This window comes from Rhipicephalus sanguineus, chromosome 7, assembly GCF_013339695.2.
Source record: "Rhipicephalus sanguineus isolate Rsan-2018 chromosome 7, BIME_Rsan_1.4, whole genome shotgun sequence".
Taxonomy (NCBI): domain Eukaryota; kingdom Metazoa; phylum Arthropoda; class Arachnida; order Ixodida; family Ixodidae; genus Rhipicephalus; species Rhipicephalus sanguineus.
The window spans coordinates 131,004,830-131,026,192 of NC_051182.1; the positions used below are offsets into that span (position 1 = coordinate 131,004,830).

At 45.9% G+C, this 21,363-nt stretch overlaps 3 protein-coding genes across 10 annotated transcripts in view; 2 read left to right on the plus strand and 1 right to left on the minus strand.

Moving 5' to 3' along the window:
• The window catches only part of LOC119399946 (clusterin-associated protein 1), a 58,161-nt gene extending 44,973 nt beyond the window's left edge, over positions 1–13,188 (minus strand). Inside the window, exons 1-9 of one of the 7 annotated variants that reach the window (XM_049417903.1) lie at positions 13,026–13,188; positions 12,832–12,943; positions 12,598–12,682; positions 9,678–9,866; positions 9,447–9,542; positions 8,555–8,638; positions 7,416–7,549; positions 6,367–6,508; positions 4,904–5,000 (exon numbers count right to left, since the gene is read on the minus strand). In XM_049417903.1, coding sequence (XP_049273860.1) covers positions 4,904–5,000; positions 6,367–6,508; positions 7,416–7,549; positions 8,555–8,638; positions 9,447–9,542; positions 9,678–9,866; positions 12,598–12,682; positions 12,832–12,943; positions 13,026–13,047 — 961 coding nt within the window. In that variant the 5' untranslated portion in view covers positions 13,048–13,188. The remainder of the gene's footprint in view (positions 1–4,903; positions 5,001–6,366; positions 6,509–7,415; positions 7,550–8,554; positions 8,639–9,446; positions 9,543–9,677; positions 9,867–12,597; positions 12,683–12,831; positions 12,944–13,025) is intronic. The other 6 variants (XM_049417907.1, XM_049417904.1, XM_049417908.1 and 3 more) reach the window with 6 other exon arrangements.
• Positions 1–21,363, plus strand: part of LOC119399947 (uncharacterized) — a 57,812-nt gene that overhangs the window by 33,148 nt on the left and 3,301 nt on the right. The window contains exons 1-3 of one of the 2 annotated variants that reach the window (XM_037666854.2): positions 13,998–14,257; positions 16,476–16,542; positions 18,556–18,673. In XM_037666854.2, the coding sequence (XP_037522782.1) occupies positions 14,084–14,257; positions 16,476–16,542; positions 18,556–18,673 (359 nt within the window). In that variant the 5' untranslated portion in view covers positions 13,998–14,083. Of the gene's footprint in view, positions 1–13,997; positions 14,258–16,475; positions 16,543–18,555; positions 18,674–21,363 lie in introns of those variants that run through there. The other variant, XM_049417910.1, reaches the window with a different exon arrangement.
• Positions 1–21,363, plus strand: part of LOC119399948 (E3 ubiquitin ligase RNF157-like) — a 79,374-nt gene that overhangs the window by 21,944 nt on the left and 36,067 nt on the right. The window lies entirely within an intron of this gene.

The following is a 21,363-nucleotide window of genomic DNA, read 5'->3' on the forward strand; positions in this document are numbered from 1 at the left end:
ATTGTAGCAGTTTGCAAAGGCATTGCATGTTGTAATTTAATGTGCACTCTATCATGTGAACAAACTTTGACTTGATGTTTAATTTTTAATGCTAGACTGAGGCCGACACGTTCATTACTTTGTGTCCCTTGGCTGTGATGGTCCCCTATGCCTCCGTAACTTGCACGTGTAAATTACTCCCCACCCGCAGCTGAAATGCAGTTTTTTTTTCTGTGTGCACTTTTCTCCACTGCAAGTCTGCGATTCTAGTTCCACACTCGCTGTCACAAGGCATGTCGAGACATGCATCGCAACTGTGATCAGAAAGACAAGACGCAACACTCGCAAGCATGTGACCTAACTTAAACCTTAACATGCTTGGCATACCTGGTCACCACCTGCCATGGATCCAAACAACAGTCTTCCTGCCAGCAGCCCGGCTTTCGGAATCTGTGGTAGGACCAACAATTTGGTGTTCAGTGGTGTGTTCTTGCCTCCTTGACTCCATGACTGGAAGGCTCAGGGTGTTGTATATTAAGTCCGACTGCAATGAAATTTCGACTGTGTGCTGAATTTGTGCGAGGGAGTGGCTAAATCTAGGGAAGGCAATTTCCTGGGCAACGCCGCAGGACTGCTTCTTGCATAGTTCTTCCGCCCTGTAGCCACTTAAAAACACTTGAGCAGGACATGCGTGCACTTAGTGGTTGTCGCTATTGTCACGTGCTTGTGACTGTTGCGACATCTCTTAGTTCCCGTGTGACACTATGACGTACGGTGCAAGCACATCGTGCCTCCGAGGTGTTCATCGCCGCCTTATCTTGGATTTGTCCGTTGTGAAAAGCCAGCGGCGGTCCACTGCCCGGCGGAGCGTGGTAATGACGTAATTTTCTAGGGGTGTGCGAAATATTCGAGTTTCGAATTCGAATCTAATAGTTCCTAATCGAATAATTCGATTCGACTTCTCGGAATAGCTAGTATGTGAAGTTTCCGAATAATTCGACAGGACGAATATCTAAAACACGACTAAGGCCAATTGTGCAACTGGCTTAGGGTATGGTGGCTAAAACTAACGCTGACGTCGGTGTTCGTTAAACTTTCACTGACATCCTGGTTCAAAAGCGAGCGCATGTTGACCTTAAAGGAGATTGTCATTTCCACACGTAGAAAAACACGAGAAAACTGTCAAGTCCTTCACAACTTCGCTCCCGAAACGAAGGCACGGACTTCTTCGTAGTTCGGTTGCATATGCCACAAGTGCCGTAAAACGACCTGACTTTGGCCTGCGAAATCCTCGATGATTGGCTTTGCATGTAAAAATTTGTTCACGCTGGAAAGTCGCCACTGCCGCACCGCACCACTAGTTGAGAAACTCCCATCGGTCCGGTGCACAGTTAAAGGGGTACTGACACAAAATTTCGCGGCCGAGATAGCCTGTTGGATCGATTCCCGTGTACGTGCGTGTACCACCTGCAAAATATCGGCAGAGAATAAAGCTTGCAAGGTATTTTATATGAATTTTGAAGTTCGCGAGCGCGATCCAGCATTGTAGGCCGCACCTAGTGCATTGACACCCTCGGAGGTGACCCGAGGTGACCCCCCTACTTCCCCTACGTAACCGTTGCAGCCGGTACAAGTTACGATGACGTCGTAGCCGCCATTTCTGTTTTGACGCGCTTCCCGACGAATCGCTCCTCGCCAGCGGGTCAAACATGAAGTGATTCGCCACGTCGAAAATTCCTTCGATCCCCGCCGCAAGGAAATCGGTCGCCATCAGACGACGATGAGCCCGACGACGACAGACCGCGCGGAAATGCGTTCACTGTTCTGTGTGCTCACGTGACCGAGCGTTTCACTCGCTAGGTGGTGATAGTTGCACCCGGCGGCTTGCCGTTTTTGGAGCTCTGTCAAACCGAAACTGAGGCTGTGTCCGGTAATGAGGAGCTTGTAATTAATTATCTGTCGCGCGCTGCAGCAAACGATGTGCCGTGTTTGACTAACAGGCCCCAGCAACACATTGCAGCAAAAAAAACGCGGGGCGAAAATTTTGTGTCAGGGACTCCTTTAAGACACTGCTGTGAACGGGCGCTCGAAGACTTTTAGGCCCGGACCACCCATGGTGATGAAGCACAACATTACCGTTGTCAGATGAGCGTTATTGCTCGACGATGGGGAAAGAAAACTGGCTACTGTAGCCCCCTCTGTTAGGAGGTAAGGAGTTCCGCTGCTGACTGGAATGGCAGCTCTTGTATCAACATGCCTGCACGCCCATAAAAGCTGAAACAAAAGCCACTCCCGAACAAGTGTGTAATGAAGCTGTCAGCACGCTGTAGCGTCTCTGACTTTTCCACATCTCTAAGCTGACTAGTCAAGGTGAACTTGGTGAAAAAGTTGCAACTGTTAGCCAGTTGATGCACATTATTTTTAGTTACAGTCAAACCTCGTTAATACGTACCCGCTTTAAACGTGCTAACGGTTAAAACGTAGTTGCGACGAATCCCCGACCGAGTCCCATAGAGCTCAATGCATTCGCTGACCGCATAAGCCGTAGTGGTTCGCCCTGTGCCTACCGGTTAGTGCGTACCCTGCGTACCGCGACAACTTTTTGTGCCATAAAATTTTACTGCGCCGCTCAACTTCTCGACGCCAGAATGTGCCGCCACAGGTATTCCGCCTTTTTGAGAAGTGCGCAGACCAGTCGATCCCCGATTCCGACTTCCGCGCGATTGCGTCGACGCCTTTGCGGGTAAGCATCGGGAAAGAACGAAGGCGAGGTGGCGGCCACCGACGAACGCGCCGACAACCTTATCACAATAGTATCTTCAGCTATCTGCTCGGGCACGCGTGCGGCGCAGCGCTACTTTTTAAGCCTACTGCACGCTTTTATTAGGCGACAATCTGAACGCGCTGGGCCGCCGATCGCTGACGCTTCGTTGTGCGCGGCCATCTTCAAGGCTGAAGATGGCCGCGCACAAGTGTTTTCTCAACTCTTAATCTGCCACCATCACAGTGTTATTTCATGTACTATTCTTTTTGTAAAGGCATTTATGCCACTTGTTCTGCCTATTGCACTGTATTTGCTTCGCTTTTGAGGTTGTAATCATGTATTCTGTATTTTGCAAACATATTTTTTATTTTTTTATTTTCTAGCATTGCATAATAATGATCATGCTGTTATTGATGCGCTTGTCCCCCCTTATGTAATAATGACCATGCTGTTATTGATGCTTTTGTCCCCCCCTTATGTAATACCCTGAAAAGGGCCTTTAAGGGTAAATAAATGATGATGATGATGAAGTTGAATTGATGGCGCAAATGCTCGGGCAGGATCGAAGAACTTCAGCCATGTACCAACTAGCCCGACAGCAAACGCTACTAAGCCGTCATCAGGCGCGCACCGCTTTGTAGAAGCGAAAGCAGATCGCTGTTGCGTAGTTAGCGTTGCGGGTCGCGGGCGCCGAGAAACCTCGCTGCATTAACGCTATCACACTAAACGCACGTGTACGATACAGCAAGCGTAGCGCGGTTGTAACCATACTGCACGCTTTTATTAGGCGACCACCCAACGCACCTCCGTCCGCTGCCAGGACCGCTAGAGCATCGCGGAGTGCGCATCGCTTGCATGAAGCTCGTCATCGCTGCGTTAACCGAACAAGCTACTCGCCGCATCTGTGCACGATCTGGAGCGAAGTGGGTACGAACAACATTCCCACGATAAATGCGCGCGTGCGGCACAGCAAGTGGCCCAGTAGTGACGGCGTGAGCCGAGTAGGCGACGCGCTGCACGCAACTAGTCGGGAGACGATCGGCTCCACGCAGCCGTACCGCGTTTCACTGGAACTGTGTCAGTTTTCGTTTAGTAGCAAATCGCGGTTAGACGCATGCACATATACCGCGGAAAGCAGACACTGTCCGTTCTGTCGCTATGTCGGTCACTGCGTTGACCGCGTATCCCGGACCCTGCAATAGTTTCGAAATGCTCTTCGGCGTCGCCACTGCGCGCCATCGGGCGGTCGTGCGAGTGTGCCAGGATTTTTTCTCCACTTTGGCAAAAAGAAAGAAAAGGCTTTGCGGTGGGTACTTTAGGCAATATTTGCTGTGGCACTCTATTTATTTGCTGGCGGCGATGGCGTACGCTAGGAGATGCAAATTTGTACTTGGTGTTTAATGCGTACTACCGTTTAGTGAGTAGTTATGCCGCGTCCCGGCAGGTACGTATTAACGAGGTTTCACTGTATATAACCTGTTTGTTTCAGTACAAGTGCTTTTATTGCAAATTTGACGTTACATGTATTATTTATCAGGGGGAATCTCCAATTTCAGCAACCATTTCAAGGTGTCAGTCCAGAAGTGGTGAAATACACTGGCATACTTCCAGTTAGTTTTCTACCACAGTGCACAAAGAAACTTTTGCAGAGCTGTTTAACTGCATAAGCAGTGTATGTTTATTGAAAATTTGGGATGACCGCCTTGAAGCTAGTGCACATGTCATGGTTTACTGCAAGCTTGAGTTGTGCAATTGCAGTATGAGCCTGAAGAGTTGGTTATTAGGAATCAACAGAGTTCTGTAAATTAGTTGATTCAACACTGTAATTCGTCCTGCAAGGAATGTTGGATTGTTCTGCTTTGCACAAGGCATCGGGCATAAGTAATTTAGATTAAAAAGAAACGAGAAAGAATTTAGTATATTATCTCGTTTGCTAACTCAAAAAGCTCTGGTTCATTATGTTCCATCACAAAGATTTTTTTTGTCCTCATGATTAATTCAGCCTAGCACCACACATGCTGCATGTTACGCTGCTGCTAAAGGTTACCTTAGAAAAATAATGTGGGTGAAAAGGTTATTTGCATGGGTAGAAATTGCTGTGTACCATAAATTATATCAGCCTTGCTGCCCTACTGACTGAATCGTAGGGCAATTCCTTACCTGCGGCACCCAGTCCCAGAGCCTCGCCAAACTCTTGCTTTTCGGCCAAATCTTGGTCACTCGGGCGTGCCGCAGTTTTCATCCTCTGTTCACGTACCTGAAACATTGTTAAACTGTTTGCAGTGTTTGACAGCACCTTTGTGTGATTTCTCCCAGACATGAAGTGTGATGCCAGTTTCATTAACGTTTTCCAATTGATTCTAATTGGGCACTCGACAAAGAAGCGAATGTCAATCATACCTCATGGCCCAGCACTAATCTCTTGCATTTCAATATGACGTCGCAAGAAATCGATTAACGCATAAACGTGCCAGAGTTCGTTATCATAGCACATAACAGATAGAATGGGAGAGATTATAGACTCGCGACTATCTTAACTATCTAGACTAATTGACTGTGTACGCTTGGGACAGTTGCTTCTTGATTCTCTTGTACTCATTCACAGCATTCAAGTCGGGCATTGCACAAACGTTAACACATTGTGCAGATGTGTGTCACCGGCACAGTATCAGTACAGGACCAATGTTGCGTAGTAATTATGGGTTTGTCATCCCCATCATTTGTACTAGCATGGGTAGGGAACCAGTTAATCTTAATGAGGAATGGTGAAAATGATTTATTTAGCATACTATACGCAAGTGAGATGAAATCACTACACCCAAGACTTCAGCCAGAGTGCTCCTAGAGAATTTCTAAACCTGCATTTCGCCACATGTCCTTGGCAAAGAAAATTTTTAATCTGCTGAATCACTGTGACACAAAAGCAGCATGACTTCATCACTCTATGTTATGCAGTGTTAATGCCCAGAGCCATTGATGAAAACGTAATTTGATTGACATATTCATGGTAGAAGTTGGTGGAGGTCCTGCGTAAGTTGCATAGGTTCTTGCTCGTTCACTCTTTTACTCCTTTTTTACAGCACAAAAATGTCAAGCCACTTTTTTAAAGCATCCTGCGGGTTATTTAAGTAATTGTTACATGATAAACATGGATTGCTAAACACCGTCACTCATTTCTTTTCAGTGCTATCCTGTCAATAACAATTTAGCCTCGTTAAAATAATGTGCTTTCATTGTTAGCATATTTTGCACGCAACACCATGTCTGCGTTAAAAGGAGAGATGTAGGTTTCAGATGTCGGAATCATGACAATCTGTCTGTAATGGTAATAGAAAGGCAGTAACACAGGAGCGTAGTGCAGACAGGGTAAGCGTCTTTTTCGCACTTCGTTGCCTTTACACATTCTTGCAAATTCGGCCGCACTTCAGTTCTTGTAAGCGTAACAATCTATCGATCAAGAAAATGATTCGTTCTTGCGACGCGTTCATCAACGTAATGACCAAATGACGTGTTCCTGTGGAGAACACGTCTTCGAAACGACGACTCGGTCCTGTCAAGAGGATCGGTACGATGTCTACAATGTTGGCACCGTTTTTTCAGGGAGGAATTCGAGGGGAACTCACGGCAAACTCGATCTTCTGCGCTTTCTCGAGCTCCTCGAGCTGTTCCTCCAGATAGGCCAGGCATCTTATCTTGACCACGTATGTTGCGTACACCTGAGACAGTTCCTCCTCGATCCTCTCGTACTCGTCCATGAATGCCGGCCTTTTCAAAATACACAGGGGCAGAAAAAAAAGAAGAAGACCGAGCTTGTAGCGTTCTTCCCATCAGGAAGTTCTTTATGCGCACGGACTGTTTTGTTTCTGGAGTGACTCGTAGCTACCGACGGTTTACGCCACATCATGAGAAGTGTAGTTAAAAGGCCCTGCTTTGCCTCCTCCCAGTGCATTGCCAAGTAAAAGAACAATTTTTTTTTTTTCGCGTTAACTCCAAAAAGACTGAACACCATTACCCACTAAATAGCGAAAAAACTTTTTCATCTTTACTTTTGGCCATGAAGAGTATATAAGAACACTGCCACATACTTGTGTGATAAGTACTAAATAAAAAAACTTGCAGGGACCCTTATGTATTCACCTAAGACAATTTGAAGGTGAAAGATATCTTCTTCTTCCTTTTTTCAGTTGATGTAGTGATCTTCCCCCGGCCCCCTCTGAGAGATTTCTGCGCCTCCCCTGGTTTTTCACTGCCTCGATGATCTACCCACCTTTGACCAAGCACAATGTCATCTGATGACGTCACAGATTTTGGCGATATGTGATGTCATAATGATGTCATATGGTGACGTCATTGCGTGACGATGATTTTTGCATCACTCGTGTTGATGACGAGGACGCAGGACGCTGACACCGCCGACGGTCAATTTTCGCGTTTGATGAGGCATCCAAGGCTTTCACCTTAATACTTAATATAGTATTTCGTTATTTGAGCATACCTAAGAGGGCCCCGTGGGGAATCGGGTAAGGAGGGCCCAGTAAAAAATTGTGAAACAAGGCAATATGTGTGTATATGCTTGTATTTAAAATGATGTAGTAATCACAGGAGTGTGACAGAAGGTGAGGCATTTGGGTGGTAGCTCATGGAAGCTGTAGGTTAGTTTGCCTCGACTAACCTGACTGCTCGAAGGGTTGCGAGCCTCTTCTGGTTTCGCTCTAGTTCGGCTTTTTTCTTCTCGATTTTGGCCTCGAGGTTGGCTTCGTCGGATGCCACAGACTCAATGCGACGTTGCAGCTCACTTGTTTGCTCCTTAGTACATGGCCAAAACAAACAAAAAGGTTAGGTGATGAGAGAGTGTCTGATCGCTTAGCATCCGATATGAGCACTTTGTGACATTCTTATGCGACTCCTTACTGCCGTTTTCCTGCAGCAATGACATCAGACATTCCTCCCGCTGTGCTGCTAGAACATTTACTGTTCTTAAAAAGTGCAAAATGTGTCAACACAGCACTGGTGTTTTCTTTCAAGAATTCCTCACAATATGTAACAACTCGTTGTACCAGGTTCAACATTGTGGCAGCTTTGTATTGTTTGTTTCAAAAACACACTGATGACACAAAAATGGTGTGTAGGAACATTGCAGTTATTAGCTGCTTAAAGGATCTTAACAACCAACCTCAATTCTTCATGAATGATACTATGTCACGCTTAAAGAATTCTGACACCCCCAGCTTGCCATGAGTGATAGTGAGCCTTTAGTGATCTTGACAACCTCAGATCTGCATGAGGTGCTGCCACTATTAAGAAATTTACATTTAGTTTGTCACAGGTGATTGTCATCTGTAAGGAATCTTGACAGCCTCAGCTTGTCATGGATGGTTGTCACACCGAAGCGATCCTGACAGCCTCAGCTCATCATGGCTGATCGTCACCGCTGGAGGATTATTACAACCTGTGCTCGTCACAAGTGATTGTCACATTTAAGGGATCTTGACAACCTTAGTTTTCGTATGAGAGTGCATCACCTGAAGCACCTACATGTGGCTGAGCACGGCTGCCAATATCGACGATTTCACATATTGCATGGGCAGTGAGAAATTTCTGGCTGTCTCTATCTGGTGTTAGGTTTTGAATAGACCGACATTTTATATTTTCATTTTGTATAGAACAGATGTCGCCATATACTTGCAGTTTACCTATCGTGCAGACCAATTCTACATGGGGCACTTGTCACGTATCATTAGCCGTGTTGGTCATGCCTACAGCGATCTCCGAATGCGAGACACTGCCGGTGAATGACGTGGCAAGACTCACAACTACAGCCTTGATGGCATCTTGGAGGCACTTCTCAATGTCTGTTATTTCTAGCTGCTTGGACAGGGTGGCAGTCCGGATTTCCTGAAAGAAACAAAAAACAACAAATGCTGATGTTGGGCTTGTTTCAGAATAAGCACTACTGTATATGGAAAGCCCCTGACGTAAAGCATTGTGAAAAACAATGGAACACATTAACCAGCTGTATGATGACAGATCAACACCGCGAGCAAGCTGCTTGCCATCTATTTTCTAACTTGTTTTACTAAAACACTTTAAGCATATTATACAAGCTTACAGCACAAAGCCAATTGCAAGCATTCTGCCTACATGCATGTTGTGTTCTAAATATTATGTTCATCAGTGTTTTTGTTTACGACGCACCACATTGGCAAGTGTAATTGTATGCACAGCATTTGATGTCATTATGCTCAGTTGTCAAGCTAAATAAAGTTTATTCAGTTTCCTTGCATGCAACGGAACATTGTTAGTGATATGTATTACATTCAGAGGTCGGTTACGAAAGCTGACAGGGGGACCTGCTATAACTAAATCGTGTCTATATAAGTGTCAAGTGCAGCGCGAAAAAAGAAAAAAGAATGCATTCATGAAAATGTTACAGAAAAGCTAGGAAGAACGCAAGATTAGACAATGAAAGCAAGAAAACTGGTATGGTATATAAATATATGATTATACAATAGTTAGTGTAAGCTGAAAAAATGCTGGTGAAAATCTTTGTGATACAGGTGTCATGAGTTTATCGAAACAAAATAAATACAACGTAACTGAAGACACAAGTAATGTGCAATTGCAGGTTTTGTGCGTATAAAGCAGATTTTCCAGCATGCGTCATGATTCTGGACATTGCGGCACTAAAAAAAATGTTACACACCTTGAGTTCCGCTTCCTTAGCCAGTCGGTCATAGAGCACAGCACCTTGCTGGGTTATTTCAGAGGCCAGCTGACGCGTCATCTTCAGGTCGGAAAACTGCAAATCGATGCGTTGACGACGCAAGTGAATACTCAGCCAATAAGTCGATCCATATTTATTTGCAAAAAGAACAAATGGTGTCACAGAAGTCGTAACGATCACTCTTAAAGTGAGCAATCAGCCTGTGCGTACCTTGGATGTGGCATCGTAGTTTTGGTAAGGCATGGAAACCGTCCGATCGGCGCCGCTCGAATCTTCGTCTCCCGCCTTGGCTCGCATGGCGTCGTACAGCAGCGCGGTTATCTTGAGAAGCTCCTTCACGGCGTATCCATCTGCCATGTACAACTTGCGGGTGTTCAGTTTCAGGTGTGCTTTAGTGGCCTGCGTGTTAGATAAGAATGAAATATTAGTAATTAATAAAAAGATATGCAAAGTTCTTGCTTAGTCGACTCTTTAGTAGGCATGTAGCGTATCAGCAGTTGGTACATACTGATTTTGAACGATGAAACAGCGCTAGAACAAGATGAAGACAAGAGGACCAGTGCCATGTTTGTGTCCTCTCGTCTTCGTCTTTTCTAGCAGCTGTATCATTGTTCAAAATCGGTATGTACCAACCAGACCAGTTCAAGACGCTAATACAGTTCACAGCACCATGTTTGTGTCTGTGTCCTCTCGTCTCCTTTGTCTTGTTCTAGCGCTGTTTCATCATACAAAATCAGAAATTTAGCTCACATCACACCACCAGCACGCACAAACGATATTAGTCACCGTCAACAGAAAGCGGTGTTTGCTGAAACCCGAGAGCTTTGTACGGTTAGTCTCCTATGTGCCTTGGTGTTTGTGCACTTGCCATACGTATTGCCCCGCCACGGTGGACTAGTGGTTATGGCGCTCGACTGCTGACCCACAGGTCGCGGGATCGAATCTTGGCCGTGGCGGCTGCATTTTCGATGGAGGCGAAAATGTTCGAGGCCTGTGTACTTAGCTTTAGGTGCACATTAAAGAACCCCAGGTGGTCGAAATTTCGGGAGCCCTCCACTCCGGCGTCTCTCATCATCATGTCGTGGTTTTGGGACGTTAAACCCCAGATATTATTATTATATTGCCATACATATTGCCATAGTATGTTACACACACGTACAAAAGGACCAGCAACATGATACCGCCTTGGCATACACAGTCGTACGCAAGGAATTTTAAGTCATTATGCTGGGTTGTGTCAGTATAAAGCAGATTTTTCAGCATACATCATAACTTCTGACATTGCGACACCAGGAAGTTACACATTTGACACCCCTGCATTGGGTGATGCGCCAGCTGCTTTGCTGAAGCTCGATGACAAGTTCATTGCTTGCTGCATGAGTGGGTCGACGTATATACACGACAGCGGGGCTGATGTTTTTTTACTAAGTCTTGAGCACTCGTGCAGTGCTCGGGCTTTCTATACTGACAGCGAGCACCAACTGCAAGTGGAGTAATCAGATCTTGCATGTTTAAATTGAAATTGTTTATTTTGCCATCCCTGTATAGTTACAAATACAGATGGGGTGATTGTGGAATATAAGCTGTCCTCGAACACCTTGACAAGTTCTACAACCCTTTCATTTGGCAGGAAGGAATATCACATATATATACACACTTAATATATGCATATACATACATACATACAGGAGCATACTTATGCTTCAACTATGTCTCCACTCACACATTCGTCTTAGTGTCAATGAAATCAAATGGCTACATATGACGACGATAGTATATGGAGACTGCGTATATATGTTTTAGTTCTTTGGGAGAGGCCGTAAAAAGATCAAACCATACCGAATTATAATAGTTTAAAGGGGTCATGAAGCACCCCTTGGGCTTGTTGAAAAAAACACATCCTGTGGAAAGCTGACACGGCTGTGAACTGCTCTGCCAAATATTACAGTCGTGCGCGCCGCGTAAAGGCCACAAGAGGAGCGCGAAGTTGCCGTTTCCCCATGCACCCTCTTTTCAAACAGAGGCCGGTTCTCACTCTCGTCGGTGGGCGGGGCGTCTGCACGTTGACGTCGCGGATCTGCCAGTTTACGTCGCAAGAGACATAGCATGCTTATTCGCCGATAGCCGACGTAAATCGAGAGTGGCGTTCGGATCAGATGCGCTTCTTGCCACGGAGTGCCGCCACTTGCCGGCGCCGCACTCCTCAGTACATGGTCCGCACTCGTGAATCACAGCGGGAGAGCGATCGCGTTCATGACGCGCGCTGACGTAACTTTCAAGGGCATTAAATGTTAAAAGTTAATTATATTAAAAGCTGATTCCTTTCAAAGCAATTGAGCTTTTTCACAATGTATGTATGTATTTCTGCACATATGGGGCATATGACTTTTTCTCTTTTAGTTTGTCGATGTAAATTATTACACGATGTTAATTGTCAGTGCAAATATGGTACAGAGCACATGCACATATATGTGCATGTGCAGTCCCATTACCAGGTGTTCAGCCAGGATTCCAGTTTTGTAAATGTGTGTTTGTGTATGTCTACTACTACACTAGAGCATGTGAATGGGTGGCACGGCATTTAGCTGTCGGGCACGAATTATCCGCCCTGTCGCCCAAAGTCAAGCTGTGGCAATATGTTCTCAATAAACTAACCACATTTCACAAAAAAGAAGGAATTGCGGGAGTTGGCTTCTCCTTACAAAGCCTTGTATTGCAAGAAAGATAGCTTTCAAGCATATGCAACGCGCGAGCTCAGACGTGTTAAAAAACAAAAAACAAACCGTGAAAAAAAAAAAGTGGAGAAAGTGTCGATTGTGAAAACGACTCATTGAGACTTGCTATACACGCACATAGGTCACTAAGGTTGAGCGTTGAGCTAGTCGGTGCAGCATAATTTGATGTTCCCCAGTGCAAGGAACGAGGATGACAAAGAAAGACATCAGCGCTCTGTGTGAAATTTTTTTGTCGTCCTCGTTCCTTACGCTGTGAAACATCGAATTATGCACATAGGCTCAATATGTCTTCATTTTTTCCCTCTAATCATATATCGTATGTGAGGGAAAATTCAGAGCCTGATTTGGGAACAATTCGTCAATGCGCGTTATACGGGAATAAACGCGGGAATTACCATTGTATGAGCAATAGATTTGATGAACAACACCCGGTCTTGCTCCGTGTCAATGTCGGGCGGTACTTCGATGTCAGGATCGTACCTGGGAGACAGCACGTGCGACAAAGGTACGATGTGACGTCACACATCGAAAGAGCACAAAGGTATGACGTGACGTACGTCACACATGGAACGAGCACAAAGGTATGATGTGACGTCACACACAGCGAGCACATCTATCCTCATATATACCTGCTTATGAGCCATCGCAGAATTTCCGCCACGAGCGGAAAGTTGGGCGTTCTAAAGTTCTCCAGGGAGATCAGCCTCGGGTAACCAAGCGCCCTGGTCATTTCAGTGAAATCTGGAAAAATCGAGGGAAAAACGAAAAGAAAATTGCTCATAGGAAAGCGCACGTAGTGATTCTAACTGAAAGGACAACTTACTTCTGAGCTCTCGGTAAGACATCGTTTATCTGTGCACGGTGTACTTGAAACCACGTTCCACCAGGCTACTTAGTTCCACGGCCTAATTTTTCGATGCTGTTGAAGTAAGCGGCGCCTGCAAAGATCGCTTTCCCGCAATCTACGCGTTCTGTTTGCGTGCCGTCGCCTTGACAACGCGTCGTCAGTCCTCTGTTATCCTTCATTCCCCATCTATCTCTCTTTTTATTACGGCAAAGAGCATAGCCTTCGAGATTTGTGTCCATTACTCAGAGGCATATAGTATTATGATCAGAGGAAACCGTCGCGGGGTTGATGCGGGTCAGGACCCCATGCATGCATTAGAACGTTTTGCTGTTTTTGAACAGTATGCTTGTTAGCCGCGCAAAAATAATGCAAATGCCTTTGACAGCTGGTGTACAAACTAGCCCCATGGACTGCTTCTTCTGGGGAGCAAACCTCAAAGGCTGAAACTTAGCATCCACTCAATTTACGATAGCGTTTTATGAATAAACAAATGCTGAAATTAGGATTCTGTGTTTTGCTCGCTGCATGGAGAAAGCAGGAACCAATAAGTACGTGATGGCCGCTATGACGTATGGAACTCCTGGAGTAATCTGTTCCCACGGGAGATAGCGCGGCCGCCAAAAACCGGTCAACATCTTGCCTGAAGCAAAATGGGGCAGGATAGAGAAGCTATACTTACAGCAGAAGAGTAACTAAGGGTACGTTTGCACTGATTCTGTACCACCACTATTACCGGTTTCCATAGAGTTTCCCGGTCTCGCTTGCTGCCCCTGGCAATATGGCGGTGCTAGCTTCACCGTCTGCTGCTCGCATTCTTTACTCCACGACTTTAGTGCCGCTTGTGGCTCGCTTTTAACTAAACCAGTCAATCCAAGCTAAAGTGTTCTAGAACTATATCCAAGCCAAGTCGAACGTCAATTTTGAGCGCGCGCGTTCCGTTTTGAGCATGCTGTTTGTGTGAGCGCTATCTCAGCGGTGCGGTTGAATTGGTTGAAATTATTCTGTTATTTCTCTTTTTTCTCGACGTGGTCGGTATGGCCGCCCGCTCGCGTAAGTTCGCGCCCCGTATTCACCGTAATCCTGCCTCGGCCAGCTCGTCCGCCAGCGAGGAATCTGACGATACGACGGAAACGTTGGTTTCGGCCAGCTATGTAGAAAATCTAGAAAAGGCCGTGCGCCTAGAACGTCTCGTGAAGGAGTACTTGAAGGTACGTGCTGTGTCACACTCCACCTGCTGTAAACGCCGGGAGATTGTAGTGGAACTGGGCAAGCTGGTTTGACGTTCGTTGCAACATCAGCGCGCAAGTGTGACTTAGGAGTCAGTCAGTTAGGAGTCATTAGGCAGTTTTAGAATAGCGTACGCTACGTTAGCGTTTGCGGCCCGGTATTTTCGTCAGCGCATGACGCATGCGCAGTTGCGCGAAAACCAGGGGCGTAGCCAGAAATTTTTTTCGGGGGGGGGGGGGGGGTTCAACCATACTTTATGTATGTTCGTGCGTGCGTTTGTATGTGTGCGCGTATATATACGCCAAGCAAAACTGAAAAATTTCGGGGGGGGGGGGGGGTTGAACCCCCCCCCCCTTGGCTACGCCCCTGGCGAAAACCCAACGCAAAGCTTTGCGTACGCTATTCTAAAACTGCCTATTGTGCCGGCACTCTTGTCTAACCGTCCAAAGAATGCAGCTTCCTTTGGCCCTTTCACCGTATAGGTTAGGGTGGCGCAGTGTGCTAACGCATCGTGCATCCCTGGGGGTTGAAAATTGCAATAACGTTGGACAACATGCTGGACGTAACTTTAGCAACTGCTGCCGGCTCAATGTCTGAGAGCACTAAAATGCTGAAGTAATGTAGCAAATAGGGCTAGTTGGAACATACTCATGAAGGTCAGCGCAAACAAGACACGAAAACAAGGAAGTACACGACACAGGCTCTTTCTTTTTTTTTTACTCGATTGCAACCTAAGCTAAAATGTCAGCTCCGCCCACAGCCATCACTGTCCCTCCCACAGAAAATTTGTATAAATGCTCCGTTCAGTAGCGCTTACTCATTTTTGTGACATCAAGCACTTCTCGAGTGTTTCAGATAGTCGACTTTCCCATACAGACACATCTTTGTGTTGCTGGTTTCAGATCGGAAACATGAACATCTTGGTAAATTTCATCAGGGATTCTAACGTCGCTGCTCTGAAACGTAATGTTTTAAGGTGGTAACGGCGAACCTTTAACTCCTAATTGCGTAGTATTTACAGTAGCCGAGGTAGAGTACTAATTGTTCGAGGAGAATTCAGTTAGCACGACTGTCTTACACAAATTGAATGGCAGGTGGCGCCGTAGTTCTGTGGGCGGAGTCAACATATCTTCATAGGTTGTAACTGAGTGTAATGTATGTGAATGTGTCTCCATGTATGCATATACAAAATGAAAATTTTTCGAGGGGGAGGCTTGAATCCCCTCCATCTCTGGCTATATCTACGATTCCTAACTTGTGTTGGTGCCTTCGTTTGCAATGCTGTTGCACTCGACCACCAAACGGGCAGTACTTATTTAATATTTATCCATACTGTCAACATGAATTGGAACTATAGGCGCCCTTCAATGACAAGAGGGTGCGACGAAGCTATTTGCTGCCTCAGTATCGCCGGCATCGGCCACCAGGGATACGAAGAAAATGAGACGTCCACAAAACACATCTACACACTCAAGTGTCTATCTTCTGTGCACCTTTCCAGTGAAGGCTCCCTGGGTGCGGCCATAATTCCTTCTGGGCAGTCGTAAATATGTGTGAGCCCCCCAAAAAATGCCCTGCCGGGCACGATTTTGCTGCTTCTACATGTGCTACTGTCGCATCTCAAGAACTCCACTGCCGGGTGCCTATAACAGGAGGGCAAAAAGCCAAACAGTTGCGTAGCATTTACAAAGAAAATTATGGTTTTTTGTAGTAGAGGTACAGTTGGTACAATTAGTAGTAGTAGTAGTAGTAGTAGTAGTAGTAGTAGTATTAAAGTAGTACAGAGAGTAACTTGATAACAAAACTCAAAGGCAGACATTGTGATAGCGAAGAACATTGCACAAGGTCGCTCAATTTGCCGTTACAAGGTGTTAAAGCTCTATCAGGATGAAACTTAGATGACAAGACAGTCAAAGGCATAACACAATGTTTAGTGTTTCCGGGCTAAGAAATCACCTTCATATAACACCAAGAAATGCGATCTGTAATGCAGCAAGCCAGATCGTTCCATTCTCTGATCTTCAAGGGGGGGTAAAAAAGAAACGTAGTCGAAGGCATCTCTGCAAAATCTGTAGGGAGCGAGAGTACAGCATCCTTTTCTGGCGCATGTCTCGATTCGTGTTTAGCAATGCAACTGAAGGGCCCTGGACTTTTGTCCAGTTCGTTTCGTCACTGAGCTATCGAATTTTTTCGTTGCAGATTCAGGCGAGAATTGTACAACTTGAAGCTCGCAAGCATTTAGGACGCCTGAGGCCCAGTCGAGTGGGTAAGTGTATTAGCGTAGCAAATTGGGCGAGTTGGAAAATGCTCATGATGGCCAGTGCAAAGAGGACACAGTACGAAAAAAGAAAAAGACGGTGCAGGAGCTGTCTAGCAGCTGAACGTCTACTAGAAAAACACCGTATGTACATCTGGCGTTTCAGTAATAAACCATCAGTTGCTAGACAGTGCCTGCGACGTATTTTCCTTTTCTCGTACCGTGCTCTCTTTGCGCCGACCATCATGGGTAGGTGTATGCAACGCCCCGCAGTAGTTTTGCTGGCCACTTTTACAAACTTGGTAGCTTCGCCCTATAGCGGACTTCGAGCTGCAAACATCTGCAGCCCATCCCTTGACGAGGAGTAATCGGGGGACAAGTGTGAATTGAAATGTGCGTTCTACACTCAAGTCATGAAATTCGAGAAGGGCTGGGAAAAGCAGACACGGAGAACATGCTCGGCACACTAACATTACGGATTGGATATCTGTACATGATTGCGCGAGACATTGGTGTGCTCGATGGACTCGTCAAAAAAGCGGTTCAAAAACAGCAGTACCTGCAGAAAGGCGTTCATAGAGAATTGAGAGTGTGGCTCGTGCTCTCGCCAGGATTCTGGCACATCGCACCGGATCAAGAGCAAATCGATTTGGACTCAACAAACTGAACATTCTGTAACACAGTTCAGCCTCTCCTATTGCCTCATTCTTTATATAAATGAGGCAATACCGCCCCCTTGTCATTTAAGGGTGGCACCAAGTCTGCCCCTTACCTTTAATGACTGGACAGGTCCAGCTGAGTTAAGCGCACGGTTATGGCCGTGCGGCAAGCCGTTGTGCGAAGCACGTGATCGCTTCATTTTTGTTGTTGCATTCATTGCAAAGCTCGTCTTCCTTTGTACAATATGTACCTTTCCCCCCTAACAGAGGACCCTGCACATGCCTTCGAGTTCTGCTAAGCTATATTTAGATGAGCTGGTTGGCAAAAAAAGTTACTGCCACACAAGGGAAAAATTCACCCACGCTTGGGCTTGCTGTTCACCTACAACAAGTTACAAGGCAGTAAAAGTAGTTTTAAAAGGAAGTTGTTGAATCGTTACGGCGAGGGCTAGTTCACGTCACCGTTCTTTTACAACGAAGATGTCTTAGTCTACTTTGTGCTGTCATCGTCGTTGTAGTAGAAGTAGTCGTAGTAGCACGGACCTACTGTACTCCTGACCTGCCCAGATGTCCCCTCTCCAGTGCCCACATTCTAGTTCATACCTCCTGCCGCTAGGGACGTAACCTATGAGCGTTTTGGCGCTAGTTAGCACCTGTTCACTGGCGTAAGCTTTAACGCTCATGGTGATGTTTCGCCTGCACAGAGCGCTCATATCGTGTAATTATTGTGCATAAATGCAAAATACTTCGTAAATAAAAATATGGAAAGAGAATTAGAACTTTTTTTGCATTTAAAAGGACACAGCCCTCCTACACTATGCAAGTCTACGGCTTCTCACGTTAGTCAACCAATGCGCAGTTAGTACTTAACCGCACTGAATAGCTTACTTGACCCTCGGTCTGAGTTTGCAGAAGCAGTCACATAATGCCGTCAGTTCATCACATAATGCAGGCGTTTTTACTCCAGCGCCGTCCAAAGCCGCAGAGTAGCAGACGAACAGGTTATAGGAAGCGCCACCTACGGCGAGCGGTTGAACGAGAGCAGGGACGCGCGCTCCCATAGGGACCCCTCGTTATCTGGGCAGGTCAGGAGTACAGTAGGTCGTGCGTAGTAGGCATCCCGCAGGTCACGTGACTAGTGAGGAGGAGTAATAATGAAATAAAACAAACTCAAAATGATGATGATGATGCTCGAAGTGTGTAAGCGCGTGTATTTCAAATATAGTGACGCATTTACAACTCCACGTGGTCACGCTAGCCAATCGTATAGACTCGCACTCTTACAGCTTCGCTTTCCGACGATTTTTACGGCCTGGAACTGGCTGAAATTTTTATCTCATACGCTGCTGCAATCTGGTTTCAGAAAAGGCCCGCCACGATATGACCATTGCTGCACTCACATTGCACGCTGCAGCGAAGAATGCCCAGAGTCAGCAGAGCGAAGGCAGTGACATAGTAGTGTCCAGCAAGGAGTGTGCCAAGTAAGTGTAACTCTAGGATGTCGTCTGCTCGCGTAAATGGTGTTGCGCCTGTGTACGTTTCAGTCTCCAACATCTGAGATTGATTTATACGGAGCTGAAGCTCAAAGCGCGAAATCTGAGGAAGGCGAGTAATAACCCCTTCAGCAACAATGTGCAGTACAATTGTATAAACACTGTCGCGTGTTAGTTTAGCTGGCTCGAAACACCACGTACACATTTGTACACGCTTCCCGAGTAGAAAACTAGCTCTCATTTAACTTTATTGCGTCACGTATAGGTGCGGAAGGTCACTTTACTAGAAGCACTACCATGTCCGATTAGCCATTCAATGTACCCCGTTCCAGGAGCCAAACGAAAATTGTATATTTTATTTGCTTAGAATGGATGTAACCGATACCCACTTGGCCAAAATACACGTTAAAAGACGGTGTGTGCAAACACTGACACATTGAAGAGAGAAGTCAGGACAACACAAACACCAACTGACAACTGAAAAGGCGCACAGCGACAGAAAAGAAAGTAGGCACAAAAGCTTATCTGCACTTTTTCAGCTGTTAGTTTGAGTTTATCTTGTCCTCACTTCACAATTGTCTCAATGTTTGCACGCCTCGTATTTTAACATGAATCCCTACCAACTAGCTCAGCCTTCTGTTATTCTTGGCCAAATATTTTGAGCCTGAGGGTTAAATATTTTTATACAACACTAGAACATGACTGACTTCAGAATGGATATTTCATTATGCTTTAATTAAGATTAATTACTGAAAATGCACAAATTAGCACATTGCCACCTTCTTTTTCTTGCAGTAAAATATCGATTGCCTTGCAATTAAGTTGCATGATTTTGGTTCACTTATGTACAGTCCATCATAATTTGCACCTTTAAGGGCCCACGCCAGGTCACATAAGAAATTGTAGTTTCACTGGAAGTTGTTGCATGCCCAGTGAAGACCATTATACCACAAGAATTTTTCAAATTGCAAGCTGACAAAACCAATATTTTGAACCGGCTCAAAACAATGATGCGAGAAGGCAAGCTTGAAACGCTTGCCACTCACCTCGTGTAGCCTTCGCAAGCCAAATCCCTTTCCTGCCCCCTTCGGCATCGGAACCGGAGGATCACATGGCGCATATGCATCAACACGTCATGCGCACGCAAGGTCACGTGCACATGACGTGCCCTAGACAGCCCGAGCTGGCGAGCGGTGTTGTGTTGTGTAGGCGTTCTCTGTGGTGTACTGCCTGTTTATGCAAGATGGGCCCCTCAGTGCGTGCACATTTGGAGAGTGGGACGGATCATGGTTCCTTACCGCAATACACCGTGTCGCCCCGCTGAAACTGCTGTCAGGGTCGATGCACCAATAACATCCCACGCGTTGTCAGGGCTGGCGCCCGCATGACGTGGAAACGATGACAACACGAACGCATGCGAAACAGAGGCAGATTAGACTCTCATCTCGCTGGGATTCGCAGTAAAAAATAATGAAAACACGCACACATTCCGTTTGTGTGTTTTATTATTTCTCTCAAGTTTCATTCATCTATTCAAGTAACAAACTACACATGTCACGTCAGATAATTCTCGCAGTGTCGCGTGCTACTGTGGGCAATGTCAGGGCACAGATATACGTAGGACCATTCTTTGTCGTACATCATTCCCTTCATCTGTGAGCGCGCGCCCACGAGACGAAGGGCGAGCGGCGTTCAGCTTGAAATTTGACCTCTTTCCGTGGCGCTGAGCGTTGCAAATTTTGGCAGATGTGATTGTGAGCCCCTATGGTATACATTGCGCTCATCAGCTCAAAATGGTCAGACCTGGTGAGGGGGCCCTTTAAGTGGATAAACAACATAGTGCGCACTACTGATGTCACTTGGGCCGTTTCAGAACACTTTAATCGTGGTCGTGCGCCCCGTAAAGTTTCAAACAGAAGTTACCTATGCAGGGGCCGTTAAGGTCTACGGAAGCTGCAATTAGGATGGATCAGCCTACATAGAAACGTTGCGTACAGGGCACAGACGTCAACAAAAATTTGACCTTCTGGATTTGCATGGCTTTGCGACATTGCAAGTCACTTGCTTTCGGTGAGATGTCGCTATGCGGACACAATGGTATCCTTGCAAGGCCAATGACACATTCTAGGAGTGATTCTACTGTCAGCCTCGCCAAACTACGCAGTGTGTGCACTTGCAGTGTAATATCAAACTATTATCATAAAAAAAGTGTGTTTGTTCACGGCGATGTATTGGCTCTGTAGCTGACACAGACGTCTGTCTCGTAGCATTCTTTTGGTGCGACACAGGGTGTACACTGAGTGCACACTGGGTGCCATCTGGGTGTGTGACAGTGGGTGCACTTTCCCATCAACAATGCTGTCGTGCCGACGGTGTGCACGCCTTTCCTGACTTGAAAGCACTGAGCGTGCATCGTCCAAAGCAAGGGAGAAGCATGAAAGATGACAAATAAAATCCAAAAGGGTGAAACAGTTTTGAGAGCTTGTATTCTAAAAAAAGAATGCTTACGCTGTTTGGGGTGTATTTTGACATCTTACAATAGTCGTTGCCATTCTTGGTTAAGTTCTTTTTTTTTTCTTCTGGAAATTGTGCTCCTGCTACATTTCCATAAAAATGCTACGTCACGCTGATGATGTCACACATTCCACTTGTGATCTCAAAGTGTCATGCACACGTTG